We start from the raw sequence: 18,821 nt of genomic DNA on the forward strand, positions 1-18,821 counted from the left end.
ATGCACAAATGTATTTATTGCTTAGGGATGGAGTGTTATGCAATGAATGGGATATTAGGGACACTAATGAGACATTCACCAGGAAGGTGGGGGTTAAGCTAGAGGTGGGGGGTTTTTCTCTCCTCACTATATCGGGGGGAATTGAATAATAGAGTACCGTATATACTCGAGTATAGGCCGACCCGAATATAAGCCGAGGCCCCCAATTTACCCCCAAAAAACTGGCAAACTTATTGACTCGTGTATAAGCCGAGGGTGAGACATGCCTGTCCATCCCTGTGTGTGTGTGTGTCTCCATCCATCCATCCATCCCTGTGTGTGTGTGTCTCCATCCATCCATCCCTGTGTGTGTGTGTCTCCATCCATCCATCCCTGTGTGTGTGTGTATCCATCCATCCCTGTGTGTGTGTGTCTCCATCCATCCATCCCTGTGTGTGTGTGTCCATGTGTGTGTGTGTGTGTGTGTGTGTGTGTGTGTGTGTGTGTCCAGCCTACCTGTGTCCCGAGCCTGTGTCCCGAGCCTCCGTCCCGTGCCTTGCCTCCTTGCCTCCGTCCCGTGCCGTGCCTTGCCTCCTTGCCTCCGTCCCGTGCCGTGCCTTGCCTCCTTGCCTCCGTCCCGTGTCGTGCCTTGCCTTCGTCCCGTCCCGTGCCGTGCCTTGCCTTGCCTCCGTCCCGTGCCTTGCCAGGATCGCCGCTCTTCGTCGGCGCCTCGGCGGCCATTCTAAAATTCAAAAGCCGCGCCTCCGCCTTCGCCTGTGATAGGCGGAACACTGAATTTCCCAGCAGCCTGTGTTCCGCCTATCACGGACATCGTCTCATCCTCGTCCGTAGTACGAGGATGAGCGGATGTCCGTGATAGGCGGAACACTGACTGCTGGGAAATTGAGTGTTCCGCCTATCACAGGCGGAGGCGGAGGCGCGGCTTTCGAATTGTAGTATGTCCGCCGTCTGTCTGCTCGATACGCTGATCGAGCAGTCAGACGGCGATGACTCGAGTATAAGCCGAGGGGGGCACTTTCAGCCTCAAAAAAGAGGCTGAAAATCTCGGCTTATACTCGAGTATATACGGTAATTGGATTAGCATTTGTATAGGATTTAGGGGATAAGCAGCACTAAGTAATGCTACTTGTATAGGGTGAAAATGGCACAAATATATCATTTTCTTTTTCTTTTTTTTTTTTGCTTTGTAGTTATGGGTTTATTCATCTGGAATTGGTGAGGGAGTGTTATGGAGGGGCTACCTGCTGGAGATTTTCTCGGTGCGGGTCCCCTTCTTCCCCTCCCTCCCTTCCTTTTTTTCCTTTTTTTTTTTTTTTTTTTTTATATTATTTTTTTTATTTTTTCTTCTCTCTCTCTTCCTCCTACTCCTTGTGTGGAGATGAGCTTAACTGAATGCTGGGTTAAGATGGTGCTATATAAACACTATGTTTGGAATTAGTTAGGGTGGGTCTCCAGGTAAATTGAGGGGTGGGGAGGTGAGGTGGGGCGCCCTGGGTCTTTTGTGTGAATGCATAAGAGGGCCACCATAGCGACCCCTAGGGGATGCCCTGATGGGCAGAGGAGGGGGGGTGAGGGGGTGGGGGGGCGAAGGGATGCCTTGAGGAGTGGGGATGGGAGGGGGGGAGGGGTATGGGTAGGTAGAGGTGGGAGGGTAGGAGGGAGGGGGGGAACTTCGAGCACACACTACGGGTATGGGGGGCTGAGGGGGAGTGGGGGGGGGGAGGGGTGAGGGGGCCCGTCGTGAGAGGACGGGTTTCCCTCCCCCCTCTCCCCCTGCCCCCGGCCAACATAGCAACTGCCAATGACCATGAGTAGAGTAAGTATTATTTCGTGGAACGTGAGGGGGTTGGGAGATCTCAAGAAGCGAGCAGCGGTTATGCTGGAAACAGAGAGGGGAGGCCCTGGCTTACTCTTTCTGCAAGAGACGCACCTAACCCCTGGCACAGCTCCACAGTTAAACAATCGGAAATTTCAAGCATACTACCACTCCTTCCATACGTCATACTCAAGAGGAGTGAGTGTCTTAGTTAGGAGGGGCACGGACTTCTTATGTAAGGAGGCCTCTATTGATGAGGTGGGGAGATTTGTCTTTCTATATGGTCTGATGAGAGGGCAACACTACATCCTTGCCAATATCTATATACCCCCTCCCTTTAAGCTGGAGGTTATGTATAAATTGCTGGCATTCTGCTTGGACAAGCCGGGAGTTCCGTGGATAGTACTAGGCGACTTTAATGAAATATTAGACGGGAGCCTGGATAGGTTTCCTAAACCTGACGGGGTTAGAGCAGGGCGACTGCAGGGATTTTTATCCGAAATAGGACTGAGCGACCTATGGCGAACGCGACACCCTCAGGAGAGACAGTACTCTTGTTTTTCTAGGACTTATTACACGTTATCAAGAATTGATATGGTTTTTGGTAACAAAGAGGCAGCAGAGGTGGTACAGGACATTGAATATGGGGCAAGAGGGATTTCAGATCATTCCCCCTTGTCCATCATGGTGTCCTTGGGAACTAGAATAGGCTTAGGGGAGTGGAGGATAAACCCCGCTTGGTTGGAGCTAATGGACAGTTCTAGTCCTTTTCTGGATAAGATAAGGGAATTTCTCCTCATAAACAAGGGCACAGCCTCACCCGGAATAGTGTGGGATTCCCTCAAAGCCTATATTAGAGGTATATTAATTCAACAAATTGCAATAATTAAAAAGAAAGCTCGAGTACAGGAGTCAGTAATAAGAAATAGGGCTACTATGGCGGAAAGCGTATATATAGAAGCTCCATCACCTGAAAGTCAGAAGGTATGGCTAGACAGCCAACAAGCTTATAAAATGGCTCTTCTAAAAAAGTCAGAGAACCAGCGAATATTCCAACGGCAGCACTATTTTGGCGAAGGGGAGTGGGTGGGTCGAGCCCTCTCCCTCTTGGTCCAAACTAACAGTTCCCCCACAACAGTCCAGGTGATTAAGTCGCCAAATGGCGATCTTGTTTCTAGTCCCCCTGCGATTATGAGAGTAATCTACGATTACTATAATAACTTATATAAATCACCACCACGGGGTCAAGGTAGTCTCGTCACTGACTTCTTACTCCAAGCAGCAATTCCAACATTACCAGAACAGGATAAATTGCGTCTTGAGGCCCCACTTACGCTGGAGGAGCTGAAAAACGCAGTAGCTGCAATGCCCAATTATAAATCCCCAGGCCCAGACGGGTTGCCAGCAGAAATATACAAGCGCTATGGCGAAGTGCTACTGCCGGAGCTCTTGGAGACATTGAACCAAGCATTAGAGGTGGGTGAACTCCCCGCCTCAATGCTGGAAGCTAATATAATTCTAATACTTAAGGAGGGGAAGGACCAACAGGAAGTCTCATCATATCGGCCAATATCCTTGCTGTGCTCGGACATTAAAATTCTAGCTAAGGCCCTAGCAACCCGTTTAAATAAATATATTCATAAACTAATACATCCAGACCAGTCGGGTTTTATCCCGGGCAGGACAACCAGCACCAATATCAGAAGAGTCTTCCTTAATATTCAAACACCCAGGGATAACGACGGGCCGGGAGCTATTTTGGCCTTAGACGCGATTAAGGCTTTTGATAGCCTGGACTGGGGCTACTTGTGGGGAGTGTTGGAGAGGTTTGGCTTTGGTACTCAATTTATCCAATGGATAAAACTACTCTATAATAGGCCCAGGGCAAAAATCAAGATGGGAACTGAATTTTCGGAGGCTTTTCAGCTGGAGAGAGGTACAAGACAGGGGTGCCCATTGTCACCCCTCCTTTTCGTATTAGCCAAGGAACCCCTGGCTGTCCTGGCAAGATCATGCCCGGACATCCAGGGATTCCGGCGCGGAGTAGGGGAGGATAAAATCGCCCTGTTCGCGGATGATGTCCTGTTCTTTATTGGGGACATGGATTCAACCCTGAACAGGGTAGTGCAGATGATGGGGGAGTTTGGTCAACAATCTGGCCTTGTAATTAACTGGAGCAAATCAGCTCTCCTGCCATTGACCAGACCTGGGGTTCAATGGGCGCCACCGGCAATCCAAGGTCTGGAGACAGTGTCTAGTTTGAAGTACCTGGGCATCTGGATCTCTGGGGAAGTGAATCAGTATGTCAAGGAGAACTTACTACCACTATTAACGAAATTGAAGCAGAAACTTGATAGGTGGTGTGGCCTTCCTCTCTCCATGGCGGGACGCTGTAACTTAATAAAAATGATCTGGCAGCCACAAATACTATATATCCTACATAATTCCCCAATCTGGATCAACCAGAAATGGTTCAAAAAAATTGATTCTCTTATCCGAGATCTAATCTGGAAAAAGGGGCATGCCCGGATTGGGCTGCAGACGATGCAGCTTCCCGTAGCGGAGGGAGGACTGGCCATACCCCATCTGAGAGCATATTTTTTAGCTGCTCAACTCCAGCACTTAGAAGGGGCAGGGCTCCAAGAGGGAGGGTCCCCAAACCATAAATTGATGATGGTTGGGGTACCCCATAAGCTACTTGCCGAAGCCTTGGAGGCTAACTCATTCGTCCATAGATGCCCTACCAATATACTAATGAGGAAGGTATGGCATAATGCAAAGCAAACCATGGGATACGTGGGTGTAACCATCTACACGCCCCTATGGCACAACCGATATTTATGTGAACTAAACAATATAGATAGATCTTTAGAATGGGACAGGCAGGGAATTAATAGGTTGGTGCAACTATACAAAGGGAATGTAATGAAATCTTTTGAAGCCCTTAGACAGGAATTTGATGTCTCTAATAAGACGTTTTACAAATACCTACAGCTGAGACATGGTATTCAAGCTCAATTCGGGTCATTTGAGATTGAACGGACCGAAATTCCCCTACTCCAGGGACTCATGGACCATAGGCAAGTAAAAGGCCAGATCTCCAGACTATATACCAAGATCAGGGGAAGGACCCTGAAGGGAGAGGGCCCGGATAAGAGCAGGAGGGGGTGGATAGGAGATGTGGGTCCGATAACAAAGGAACAATGGGATAAGATCCTTGAACAGGGGAGATTGGTCTCTATATCCCCATCGCAGCGTGTTTCACATTTGTTCCTTATATATAGGGTATATTATACCCCCTATAAATTGTGGAAAATTGGCAGGAAACCCAGTGATAGCTGTCCCAGATGTGGGGCATTGGGGGACCTTTTTCATATGGTATGGAAATGCCCAAAACTGTATGGATACTGGCTAGAAATAGTACTCAGAATAAATAGGATTTTTAAGATCTCCCTGAAACCAGAAGCCAGGATTTGCTTATTGGGGATTTTTGAGGAGGATAGAATCTCTCCTCTAATCAAGTTGCCAGTCCTGAGATGTCTATATCAGGCCAGACGGCTGATAGCTATAAATTGGCAAGCCAAAAATCCCCCGACAATTGAACAATGGACTAACACAATCAACTCTACCATCTGGTGTGAGAGAGCAATGTTTATAAAGCAAAACAACTTAAAAAAATTCGGGGCAATATGGAACCCGTGGCTGATCGATTTGGGCTACCCCCTCGGGGAGGATACTGAGAGGGCGGCCTAGCACTTTCTGAATGGCTGGCGGCGTTGGCTCTCCCTCTCGGGTTCCCCCTTTTATCCCTTTACATTCCAACTTGTGTCTATTACTCTTCAATTAGCCGACCACTATTGGCGGGGCTGGTACTAACAGTGTGTGCTCGAAGATGGGGCGGGTGGGTGGGATGGGGAGGAGGGGGCGGAGGACGCTCCCGGCGTGATGCGTGGGTCGGGAGCGCCCTTTCCCATTGTATTATCTATGTATGAAATGTTGTTATTTGCTAATTGTGGAAAGCATTGTGATTGTGTATGGAAATTTTTTTTCTAATAAAGATGAATTAGTCGAGAGGAGGGGGGGTGGGGTAGGGGAGAAGCGGGTAGATTAAAACACCTAGGTGTAGAACAAGAGAAATGACCATGGTGGCTAGACTAAGAAGAGCCGTAGGCAGAGAGACTCGATATCTTGGCTGTTTACCTGCAAATCAATTATATTTAATAGAACACAATTGAAAAAATAAGCCACAATGATGTGTAATGTGGGAGGAGATATAGATGAACTTAAAAGTGAATTGAGTCTCCCGAATAAACTCACTGAGGTGGCAATAAAAAAAAAAAAAAAAAAAAGTGGTAGCTTTCTTTTTTTTTTGGTCCCACTATCCAGCCAATCATGTAGTTTTCTCACGTTGTTCTGCCGTGATGTCACGGGTCAGGGTTAGTGAATTGACTGTTTAACCTCCAGTGAGTATGTACATAAGTTAGTATATATTGTAAGTACTTAAAGTGTATTTCTGGGCAAATATATATATATATATACAGTGCCTTGCAAAAGTATTCGGCCCCCTTGAACTTTTCAACCTTTTGCCACATTTCAGGCTTCAAACATAAAGATATAAAATTTTAATTTTTTGTGAAGAATCACCAACAAGTGGGACACAATTGTGAAGTGGAACGAAATCTGTTGGATAATTTAAACTTTTTTAGCAAATAAAAAACTGAAAAGTGGTGCGTGCAAAATTATTCGGCCCCTTTACTTTCAGTGCAGCAAACTCGCTCCAGAAGTTCAGCGAGGATCTCTGAATGATCCAATGTTGTCCTAAATGACTGATGGTGATAAATAGAATCCACCTGTGTGTAATCAAGTCTCTGTAAAAATGCACCTGCTCTGTGATAGTCTCAGGGTTCTGTTGAAAGTGCAGAGAGCATCATGAAGACCAAGGAACACACCAGGCAGGTCCGTAATACTGTTGTGGAGAAGTTTAAAGCCGGATTTGGATACAAAAAGATTTCCCAAGCTTTAAACATCCCAAGGAGCACTGTGCAAGCGATCATTTTGAAATGGAAGGAGTATCAGACCACTGCAAATCTACCAAGACCTGGCCGTCCCTCTAAACTTTCAGCTCAGACAAGGAGAAGACTGATCAGAGATGCAGCCAAGAGGCCCATGATCACTCTGGATGAACTGCAGAGAACTACAGCTGAGGTGGGAGAGTCTGTCCATAGGACAACAATCAGTCGTACACTGCACAAATCTGGCCTTTATGGAAGAGTGGCAAGAAGAAAGCCATTTCTCAAAGATATCCATAAAAAGTCTTGTCTAAAGTTTGCCACAAGTCACCTGGGAGACACACCAAACATGTGGAAGAAGGTGCGCTGGCCAGATGAAACCAAAATCTTCCAACAAGACAATGATCCCAAACATACAGCAAAATCTACAAAGGAATGGTTCACAAATAAACGTATCCAGGTGTTAGAATGGCCAAGTCAAAGTCCAGACCTGAATCCAATCGAGAATCTGTGGAAAGAGCTGAAAACTGCTGTTCACAAACGCTCTCCATCCAACCTCACTGAGCTCGAGCTGTTTTGCAAGGAAGAATGGGCAAGAATGTCTCTCGATGTGCAAAACTGATAGAGACATACCCCAAGCGACTTGCAGCTGTAATCGCAGCAAAAGGTGGCTCTACAAAGTATTAACGCAAGGGGGCCGAATAATTTTGCACGCCCCACTTTTCATTTTTTTATTAGTTAAAAAAGTTTCAAAAATCCAATAGATTTTGTTCCACTTCACAATTGTGTCCCACTTGTTGGTGATTCTTCACAAAAAATTTAAATTTTATATCTTTATGTTTGAAGCCTGAAATGTGGCAAAAGGTTGAAAAGTGTACAGTGCACTGTATACATACACACACACACTAAAAAAATTAAAGGAATACTTTGAAAACACATCAGATCTCAATGGGGAAAAATATCATGCTGGATATCTAATTCAAATTTTCAACTTACAGAGGGCTGAATTCAAAGACACCCTGAAAATCAAAGTGAAAAAATTATGCAGCAGACTAGTCCATTTTTCTGCAATTGAATTGCAGCAACTCAAAATGGTACTCAGTAGTTTGTATAGCCCCTCATGCTTGTATGCATGCCTGACAATGTCGGGGCATACTCCTAATGAAACGACAGATGTCCTGGGGTATTTCCTCTCAGATCTGGACTAGGGCATCACTGAGCTCCTGAATAGACTGAAGTCAACCTGGCAGTTGTCGGATGAACCAAAACATAATGTCCGACAGGTGTTCTATTGGATTTAGATCAAGGAAGCGTGGGGGCCATTCAATGGTATCAATTCCTTCATCCTCCAGGAACTGGCCGCATACTTTAACCACATGAGGCTTGGTATTGTCATACACCAGGAGGAACCCAGGACTCACTGCACCGGCGTAGGTTCTGACAATGGCTCCAAGGTTTTAATCCCGATACCTAATGTCAGACAGGATGCCATTGTCTAGCCTGTAGAGGTCTGTGTGCCCCTCCATTGATATACTTCCCCAGATCATCACTGACCCACCACCAAACCAGTCATGCTGATGTTACAGGCAGCATAACATTCTCCATGACTTCTCCAGACCCTTACATGTGCTCAGGCTGAACCTGCCCTCATCTGTTAAAAACACAGGGGGCCAGTGGTGGACCTGCCAATTCTGGTGCTCAATGACAAATGTCAATCAAGCTCCACGGTGCCGGGCATTAAGCACAGGACCCACTAGAGGACATCGGCCCCTCATGAAGTCTGTTTCTGATTGTTTGATCAGAGACCTTGGCACCAGTGGTCTGCGGGAGGACATTTTGTAGGGCTCCGGAAGTGCTCACCCAGATACCAGTCCTGCTGATGGGTTAAGGACCTTCTATAGCTCTGTTCAGCTCTCCTAGAGTAAATGCCTGTCTCCTGGATTTCCCTCCATTCTCTTGAGACTGTGCTGGGAGACACAGAAAACCTTCTGGCAATGGCACGTATTGATGTGCCATCCTGTAGGAGTTGTTCTGCCTGTGCAACCTCTATAGGGTCCAGGTATCACCTCATGCTACCAGTAGTGACACTGACCCTAGCCAAATTTTAAAACTAGTGAAAAACAGAATAGATGAGTAGAGGAAAAAATGTCTGTGGACTCCACCTGTAAAACCATTCCTGTTTTGGGGGTCATCTCATTGTTGCCCATCTGGTGCACCTGTTGTTAATTTCATTAACACCAAAGCAGCTGAAACTGATTAACTGGCCAGATCAATATCCCAGGAGTTTAATTGACTTGATGCTATACTCTGATTAAAAAATGTTCCTTTGTATATAGAAACAATGCATAGCGACAAGGTTTTAAAGGTTAGCACACTCTGATAAGGTTATGTACACTAAAGTGGTCACATGTTTCTAAAAAATAAAGTGTAAACAGGTTCAGAACTAATGAAGATAGTTTTATCTTACACAAAGTCAAGCATAACTTGTAAACTTTCTTCCAACAGGAAGTTACTTTGCCAGGGATGCGTCATACTCCCACAATTACTCCCTACCCACCTCTGCAGGAAAGCGGACCATGTTTTTGGCTCATGTGCTTGTGGGTGATTTTACAGAGGGAAATCCTACGCTGATACAGCCACCACAGAAATACGGAAGCAGTCAGAGATATGACTCCTGTGTCGACAACAAAAACAATCCATCTATTTTTGTGGTGTTCGAAAAGGACCAGGTCTACCCGACGTACATTCTGGAGTATGAGGAACGGAAGACACCGTGCTTTGTTAACTGACAGGTGGCAAGAAAAATTCTTAATATTTGGAGGATAAGAGGAATTATTCATAAAACACAGGGTGCAATGAAATGAGAAAAAAATGTATCATTTGTTTTTCATTGCAAGCTTCAAAAATGTTACTTTAAATGAGCTAGGCCCCTTTTGACATCTCACACAGCACTAATCTATGCAATGATGGTGACTGGTTTAACTATGTAATATCTCATGTTGCCAGACACGGGTAATAACCAGGCTGCAGATGACAGTAACAAATGGGGCCTTCATCTGTAATTTATCTTATAGACCTTTATAAGATTACAAAAATGTATGAGTATTGCAATATCCTAAATATGGTTCTTCTTCACTATGGAAAACTAACTTAGATTCCCCTTAAGGATCTCTAGCCACTTCCCATCCAGGCCAATTCTGACATTTGTCTCCTACATGTAAAATTCATAATTTTTTTGCTAGAAAATGACATATACCCTCCAAACATTATATATGTTTTTTTTAGCAAAGACCCTAAAGAATACAGTGTCATTGCAACTTTTTATCTCGCACGGTATTTGCGCAGCAATTTTTTGAACACTTTTTTTTGGGGGAAAAAAAAACAGTTTCATGCTTTAAAAAAAAACGTTAAACTTAGCCCAATTTTTTTGCATAATGTGAAAGATGAAGTTACGCTGAGTAAATAGATACCTAATATGTTACGCTTCAAAATTGCACATGCTCGTGGAATGGCGCCAAACGTCAGTACTTTAAAATCCCCATAGGTGACGCTTTAAATTTTTATACTGGTTACATGTTTTGAGTTACAGAGGAGGTCTAGGGCAGAATTATTGCTCTCACTCTAATGTTCACGGTGATACCTCACTTTTTTTTTTATGTTAATTTTTCTTTTCTTTTTTTAGTTTGACACTTTAAAAGAAAAAATGTGATCACTTTTATTCCTATTACAATGAATGTAAACATGCCTTGTAAAAGGAATATGGCATGATCAATCCTCTTTACAGTGAGATATGGGGTCAATAAAACCTCACATCTCACCTCTAGCCTGGGACAGCTGAAATTAAAAGAAAAAAAAAACGATCGCGGCTTCCCAGCCAAGGCGGCACCGTTTGTTTGAATGCAGAGGCCGAGCGCAATGGTATGCCATCACGAGCGATCATAGAGACTCCGGCGACCATCTGGTCCGCCAGAAATCTCTATGGTCAGCATCCGGAACTGGCGGATCCATTCTCCGACTCACCGATGGAAGCGGTGAGTCAGTAGAAGCACCGGAGGGCGGCGGGAGGGGGGATGTCCCCTATCGCCACCTGTAAGAATGATCAAGCGGTGAAACAACCACTATGATCATTCTTATGGTGTAGGGAATCGCTGGCTGAAAACAACGATATCTAAATGATGCCTGTAGCTGCAGGCATCATTCAGATATACCCACTCAAAGTCAAGGATGTCATATGATGTACTTTGGGTGGCAAGAGGCTAGAAAGCATTGTTAACATCCAAACTGTCCATACAATTTTAAAAACACTACAAATGTTAGTATTTAAAATGTTTTTGTTGGTTTTTCGAATGCTTATACTGCCAGGTACATGTACATAACCCGGAAACTTAAACTCTGGGCAAATTAAAAACAGACATACAGTAGATGATGAAGTCCGTCAGTAGCATTAACACACCAGTTTTTAAAATCCTGTAACAGTTTTACATTTTTAAGTTAATTATTTAAGTTTTAAATGTTTACATTTTGATCTTCCTGGCAGATTCATTATTTTTCCACTTGCTGTAAAGCTGACCATACACTGATTACAACATTTTCCAGCATGCACCTACGACAGTCCTGGTCCCTGCTGAACCTGATAGATTTCGATCAGTGTATGGCAATACTTGCTTGAAGTTGATCATTGTCACAGGGACATGCTGGAAAATGTTTCTTGATCAGTGTATACTTACAGTGGTAGAGTAGGAGGAGTAGATTTAGCTTTGGGTGCTCTCAGCTTAGAGATGCTATTGGAATCAATACATGGTTATCATCTGACCAAGGGAAGAGGTGTAGATAGAGAATAGAAGGGGTTCAAGAACTGAGCCTTGGGGGACCCCTATGAAAAAAGGAAAAGGGTAAAGTTGTTGGTAACCTTGAATGGGCACTTAGGTAGGAGGAGAACCTTAAGTCTTAAAAGCCAATAGAGTGGAGTTTTTTGAGGAGAGGTGTTAGGTCAACTGTGTTGAAGGCAAAATAAATATCTAATTGTAAGAGAACTGAGTAGCGGCCATTGGTTTAACAGTTCGTAAGTCGTGAGTGAGTTATAGAAGGGCAGTTTCTGTTGAGTGTTGTGTATGAAAGTAAGACTGTAAGGAATCAAGAAGGTTGTTATTGTGAGGTATCCATTCAGATGGTTGTAGAATTAAGTGTTCTCATACACACAATCGTAAATTCCGCCAGCAAAAGTCTGATGAGAGCTTTTGGTCGGAAAATGCAATTGTGTGTATGCTCCATCAGACTTTTGTTGGCGGAATTTCGGGCAGCAAAAGATTGAGAGCAGGTTCTCAATTTTTTTCGGTTGGAAAAAGTTCAGATCGGAAACTCTAATTGTCTGTACAAATTCCGATGCACAAAATTCCTACGCATGCTCGGAAACAAATCGACGCATGCCCAGAAGCATTGAACTTAATTTTCTTGACTTGTTGTAGTGTTGTACGTCACCGCGTGCTTGACGGTCGAAAGTTCAGCAAACTTTTGTGTGACCGTATGTATGCAAGCCAAGCTTGAGAGGAATTCCACATGTGTGTACGGGGCATTCGAGTTTGGCTGTAAATGGGAGCAAAGAGATAGTTCTTCAGTTTTCAGATCTTTGTTTGGACTGGTGGGGTCCATATAGTGCTTTTTAAGTAGCAGAGTGACCAGTAGATGTTTAAGAGGAGAGGGGAAGATTAGAGAGATTGAAAATGTAAGCAGGAGAGCATAAAATGGAGCGCAAGGGTGACCAGAGTAGTTACAAGGGAATGTGGTCCAGGGGCAGGCGGGGTGGGTGTGAGAGGAAAGTTTAGCAAAACCCTCTATAGTGACAGGGTTTGAGGAGGAGAATGTTGATGTGGTGGTAGAGATGGTATGGTAAAAGGGGGGGCGGGGGGTAACTGGACAGAGGCAATCTCATGATAAATTGTATCTTTCTTGTTTTTTAAATCAATGGCAATGTCCTGGACATTGAATGACTTAGTGGGTGGTTGTAGTGGGGGAGGAAGTACCTTTAAAAAAGAGTTGGCAACTACTCTATGGCAGGGTGTTTAGAGTGATAAAATGGGTCTTGGCAGCCTGGAGAGAGAAACTATATTCTAGGAGGTTGTAAAGCTAGAAGTTTTTTTACCTTAATGCATTCTCTGCATTATGGTGAAAAACCTTCTGTGTGCAGTTCCCCCCCACCAGTCTCCCCTTTTACTCAGTTGAGCTTGATCTCAATCCAACACTGTCCATAAGAGCAGCGACTCTATCGGCTCTATCCCTCCTCATAGGCATTGAGACAGCCGCTAGAACCATTGGCAGGGCCGGATCAGGATCTGTGTGTCAATGGACATACAGAGCCTGACTCGGGATTGAAGCTGCACAAGTGCTATGGTGCACTCAGCAAAGGGGAGAGGTCAGGAGTGCCGATGGGGGAGCCAAAAAGATGAGGATCAGGGTTGCTCTGTGCAAAACCATTTCACAGAACAGGCAAGTAAGACATGTTTGTTTTTGTTTTTTTATTGTATTTTTACAATCACATTAAGAGCATGTCAATCACTTTAAGAGCAATGTCATTTGAGACTTATGGTGTCTTCTGTTTGACAGGATTGTAACAGCCAGGGACTAATTCTACAACCAGTAAGGATGAGAGTGATCGTTTGTAGATAGAAATATCAGGGCAGGACAGGGGTGACATTTTGTTGTAGAGGTTGTCGGTAGCAGAGAAGAGAAGGGGTTAAGCGGTGAAGGTTTCATGGGTTTTGCTGGTTGAAGGATTAGGAGGGTGAAGACATGGTGAACCTGAAACTGATAACATTGTGATCAGTGGTGTGAGAGAGGTTACAGTGAGTGCAGAAATGGGAGAATACAAGGTCAAGCGTTTCTGTTAGAATGAGTAGGAGTGTGTATATATTGTGTTAGGTCAAACGATAGTTTGAGATGTTGAGCGATAGCTGGGGTGTTAGCAGGGATGTTTTATCTACCCTATTGCGTTCTCTCTGTTTTCTCTTATTTTAACTTTTTACGTTAATTCCTATAGTTGATATAGTATATTGGAAGCTATGTGGAGCTCTCTATTTTTATTGAGACTCCTCCTAGTAATTATATTGTTGTGCCTCAATTACTATAAATAGGGTATAATAGAGTATATGGTATCCTCATCCTTATACAATCGATGTAGAAAAGGGGACATTTTTGGGAAAGGAAAGGGGTTTTTTACACGTGGGACACTATAACCACGAATCGCCCCTGTATCTCCCAGTAAAGTGAAGGACTGTCTTGATACCTTAGGTTTGTAAAAAAATTTGATTTTTATTAAATACAATTTAAAAAGAAAAGAAAAACACATAAAAAACATTCAAAATTTTGATTGATACACGGTATGGTCGTGGCATATACACTTAAGTTACGGCAGTGTTTAACGTCCGATTCGGTCTTTATTCTCTACTAGTTTCGCGACTTTATTGCCGCTTCTTCAGGAGACCTTGTTTTTATCTAAAATTGAACATACCATGTCAGAATTAATTATATCCATGTTAATATAGTACAAAGCATATAGTGTATTACTGTACAAAAGAGGGTTGGAGAGTGGGCAGCTCACCACTGTGGAGACACCAAGTCGCGAAAGGACCTTAGAGCCAGGGTGGTCCCCACCAGCCAGGTTTTTGACCACCCTTGGGGCGGACACGGGAGGTTATAAGAGCCAGCTGAAAAGATAAAAAGAAAAAAGAAGGTGTTGTACCGGGGGGGTGGATAGATAAATGGATGAATAACCCATTTTATCACTGGACAGTAGTCCATTATTGCTGGTATATGCGTATATGAATATATTAGTGACGTTAATATCCCCAATAGCTAATCGAAAGATCCACGTACCAATATATCCAACGTTTTTCAGGTACTGCAGTACAAAGGGTAATACACAAGGTCCACAGGAGTGGAGACGAGATATAAATGGTTGAATGCAGAGGAAGATCCTCTCGTTCATTTGATGCGAGGTGGATACTTTTTGAACCCACAGGGGGGTTATCCTGGTAAAAGACATGGACCATATCATTCATTGCCAGATAAGGAGGGGACAAACAAAAATATATACAGGTAGCCAAGGGGTAAAGTTCCCAGCATCCATAATCTCACCTCATCCCGGTCCTCTATTTCATTCGTTTGACGGTGTCTAACAGGCGATCTGTTGGCCGTCTGTTGTGCTGCTCGAAAAGGACGCCATGATGGCGCCCTTTTAACCTCCAACCCGGCGGCGTCAGGGGATCGGCGCAGACGCCGGGTGATGACGCTGCCGAATCCGCCGCTCCTAGTGCGCATTCGCCACTGCGTGGCGACGCGCCTAGGTTTTAGGTCACCGTGGTAACCACCACGTGATCCAAGACGCCGCCGGGTCCGCCGCTCCTAGTGCGCGTGCGCCACGACGTGGCGACGCGCCTAAGTTTTAAGTCGTCGCGGTGACCACCACGTGACTCATTACTGGCGGACCGGGCACCTCCCACCTAAGGGGGCTGTCCAGGTCCGCTGGAGAGGCGCGTGCCCGCCCCTAGGAGTTTCCTCCTATGCTCCACAGTCCGCATATGGGTTCCACAGACGTGGGTGCAACACTCGCCATTACATAGTAAGCAAGGGAAAAGAAAAAATAATAAAAGTTTGATAATAAGGAAATAAGTAAACAATAAAACATTTAAACAGATACAAAAAAGTACTTATTTTTATTCTCACCATACTCTTGAACTTGTCTGTAGAGAAATATACAGGGAAGTTAGAACTATATTGCATAATATTAACACATAACCACATAGTTATATCAAAGAGAACTATTTATCCATATATTTGAAAAATAAATAGTACTATTGAGAAGTCGCAGCAATGTCAGGTGGAAATGAGGAGTAGGATTGCCTTATCCATTTTTTTGCCAGTTAATGAAGGAAGGGGGAGGGGAGTAGTGAAAGTCCATATTTTATTGGTTAATCTCACTTGAGGAAATATGTGTATGTTTTAGTTTCATTTAGCCCAGGGGGAATTAGAGCATCTAAACGTTCTATCCAGAGGGTTTCTCGTTTTAAAATTTCCCTGTCCCAGTCTCCTCCACGTGTGTCCTCGCGGATAACCTCGAGGACAAAAAACTTTACCACTTGTGGCTGATATCTGTGGTGGATGCCGATGTGGCGGCCCACAGCGGTGAGTTTGCCACCCGACGAATAGTACAGGTGGTCCCCTATTCGTTGCCGCAGCTCCCTGATGGTCTTGCCCACATAGAACGCCTTGCAGGCACAGACCATCAGGTAGACAACGCCTTTGGTGTTACAACTGGCGTGAAAAGATGGAGTAAAGATTTCTCCATTTGGGAGATTAAATATTGTTCCCTGCAGGATCCAGGGGCAACGTGGGCAGCCACCACAAGGGTGGGTACCCCGGGGGCCCTGCCGTTCTCGTGCAGGGATTTGATAGTGACTCTTAGTTAGTTTGTCCCCGAGGGTGGTTCTGAATATGAACTAATGATCCTCAGCCGCCGCATTTTTGTCACAATCTCCTTTGTGAGGGGGCGCTAATAATACAGTGATATTAACACAAATATACAACATCATAAATTTTAGACTGACAATGTGCTTCATGTGAATAAAATATAATTAATAATAAAAAAGTCCCTTTTAAAGTCCATAGATTCTTTAGTGATAAGTTACCAATAAACTTGACAATGTGATGACGTAAAACAAAAAGGTACTTCTTTCGTATCTCCAATGATACCCAAGCAAGTTTAAAGATTATACCCACAAAGCTCTGTTAGACCTTTCTTTTAATTAAAGAGGTCACGTGTCTGGTGAGTAGGAAATCCTAACTGAGCACTTCGGGTGTGTATCTGTGGATTCACTGCCAATGGTGATAGTGGTACACTTCATGGTTCATTGATAACTTATCATTGAAGAATCTGTGGATACTTTTTACAATTACTTTTTTGTTTTATTAATTATAATTTTTTTCACATTAAGCATGTTGCATTTTTATATTATATATGTAGTTTATCAGTCTATAATTTATGATATTGTTGTATATTTATGTTAATATCACTGTATTATTAGAGCATCCTCACCATTGTCTTTTATCATATAAGGTAGTACTTTTATACCTTTAGGGGAGCAGCTCTATTAGTTATCATATCTATCACATACATATATTAATGCAAGGTTTCTTCTTCACTTTTACAGTCTCTTTTGTGGTTCAGACCAATGCAATAAAGTTTGAATTTGATTTCTGTGTATTTCTAAAATCTTCTGTGGTTCTTGTCAGGTCAGAAAAAGCTATAAAGTTTAAATTATTGTTGGAGAACTACTTTAACCCTACCTGATACAAAATAATGTTCAGCCTCACAGTCAGTATAAAGTCTAAACTGTGCTACTTGTAACATCTGTCATTTGCCAATTGCAGCTCTTCGACATATGAAGTATGCCCCCAAAATTTTCATCTTAGCAGCTTGAACATACCACCTACTGCCAGGGCATCCCCTGACCACTGTGGATGCTGTTTTAACTAAAATCATTAAGCCCTGGTCTGTGTCTCAGGATTGCTAACAGCGGCTCTTGTAGCTTCATTTATTAAAGTGGTTGTAAACTCTGGTGTAAAAAAACAAAAAACAACCTGCATCGCATACCAGCTCATTATGAAACACTTACCTTATAACAAAGCTGTTGCAGCGGTCCCCGTACACTGCAGTGACGGGCGACATGTCTCTGGAATGTTATTTCTGGGTTCGCGGGCTTCGGCGCTGTGTTTGGCCGGATCCGTGATGGCGTCACTCCTCGCGCATGCATGCGGGAGCCCCTGGTAACGGCACACCAGCTGAAGAAACAGCACGAACGAGACATCGGCACATGCCTATACAGTGAATATCTCCTAAACTATGCAAGTTCACAGTAGCTACAGGTAAGTCTTATTATAGCCTTACCTGTAGGCAAAAGTGGTTTAAAGGGTTTACGACCACTTTAAAGTGACACTAAAATCTGGTTTTAAAAAAATGTACGTGAGAACGTAGCCATCCTCACTTGCACACTCCTGAGATGGACTATGGGATTTACAGTGTTCATGAGCAGTGCACATGAAGGCATCAACTGTGCACCGATCGCATTCCAAACTGCACCTCTAAAAATCGAGTGAAGTGTGTTGCCCGAAAAGGAGCAGGAGCTTCTTTTCAGGTGACAAATGTGCATAGGGTAGCACTGGCCCCTATGCAACACGCAGATTCAATCAAGCTTTAAAAATCATGTGACTGATCATTCCTACTATGCAATATGTAAATGGAATCTTAAACTGTGCAAGTCTATATGAATTAATTCCTTGAATGTCACAATATCAAACAGTATAATTTTTCAAAAAAGCTTTGCCTTTTATTAGAAAGCCACGCTTGCACTCCAGTCAGTGACTTTGCCCAGGCTATGATAATGTCATCAGTTTGCTGCACGCAGGAGGAAGCATTTCCTCAGTTTCCATTCAGCCAGTGATTAGATTCCAACACTGTCATTTTGTAGCAAGTCACAAGGTGAGAGGCTGCAGTAGGGGCCGATCTTTGTCATATATATCAGCCAAGTACTGCACAGACAGCAGAATTTATGTGATTTTCTCATCTCTAAGGCTGAGTTCACACTGGCATTAAGAGCAGGTGTTTGAGAGGCGTTTGACATGTGTTAAAAACGCCCCTCAAACGCCTATGCACAAGACATAATAGACAGCACATTGTGCTGTTCACACTAAGCGTTAGCAGCGCGGCGCTTTAAAATCGAAGCCTCATGTCGAATCAGGAGGCAATTGAAGCCTTCCAACGCCTCCCATTCAATTCTATGGTAACGCTCTGCAAAAGCTCTGGCAGGCATTTTGGGCGCGCTTTTGGTGCGGTTGCAGCGTGTTAAAATTTGTTTATTTCTGTCACTTTCCATTGTGGAGTAGTTTTAACGCTCATCAAACGCTGCAAAACCGCACATAGGGCGTTTAGGTAACTCTTTAACGCT

General features: G+C 43.9%; 1 protein-coding gene across 1 annotated transcript in view; it reads left to right on the plus strand.

Annotated features, from left to right (window-relative positions):
* Positions 1 to 17,080, plus strand: part of LOC143962232 (uncharacterized) — a 148,765-nt gene extending 131,685 nt beyond the window's left edge. Inside the window, exon 24 of the mRNA XM_077471562.1 lies at positions 9,331 to 17,080. Coding sequence (XP_077327688.1) covers positions 9,331 to 9,614 — 284 coding nt within the window. The 3' untranslated portion in view covers positions 9,615 to 17,080. The remainder of the gene's footprint in view (positions 1 to 9,330) is intronic.
* Positions 17,081 to 18,821: the final 1,741 nt, after the last annotated feature.

This window comes from Lithobates pipiens, unplaced genomic scaffold, assembly GCF_037356315.1.
Source record: "Lithobates pipiens isolate NorthernLeopardFrog02 unplaced genomic scaffold, aLitPip1_a1.2 Scaffold_8, whole genome shotgun sequence".
NCBI lineage: Eukaryota > Metazoa > Chordata > Amphibia > Anura > Ranidae > Lithobates > Lithobates pipiens.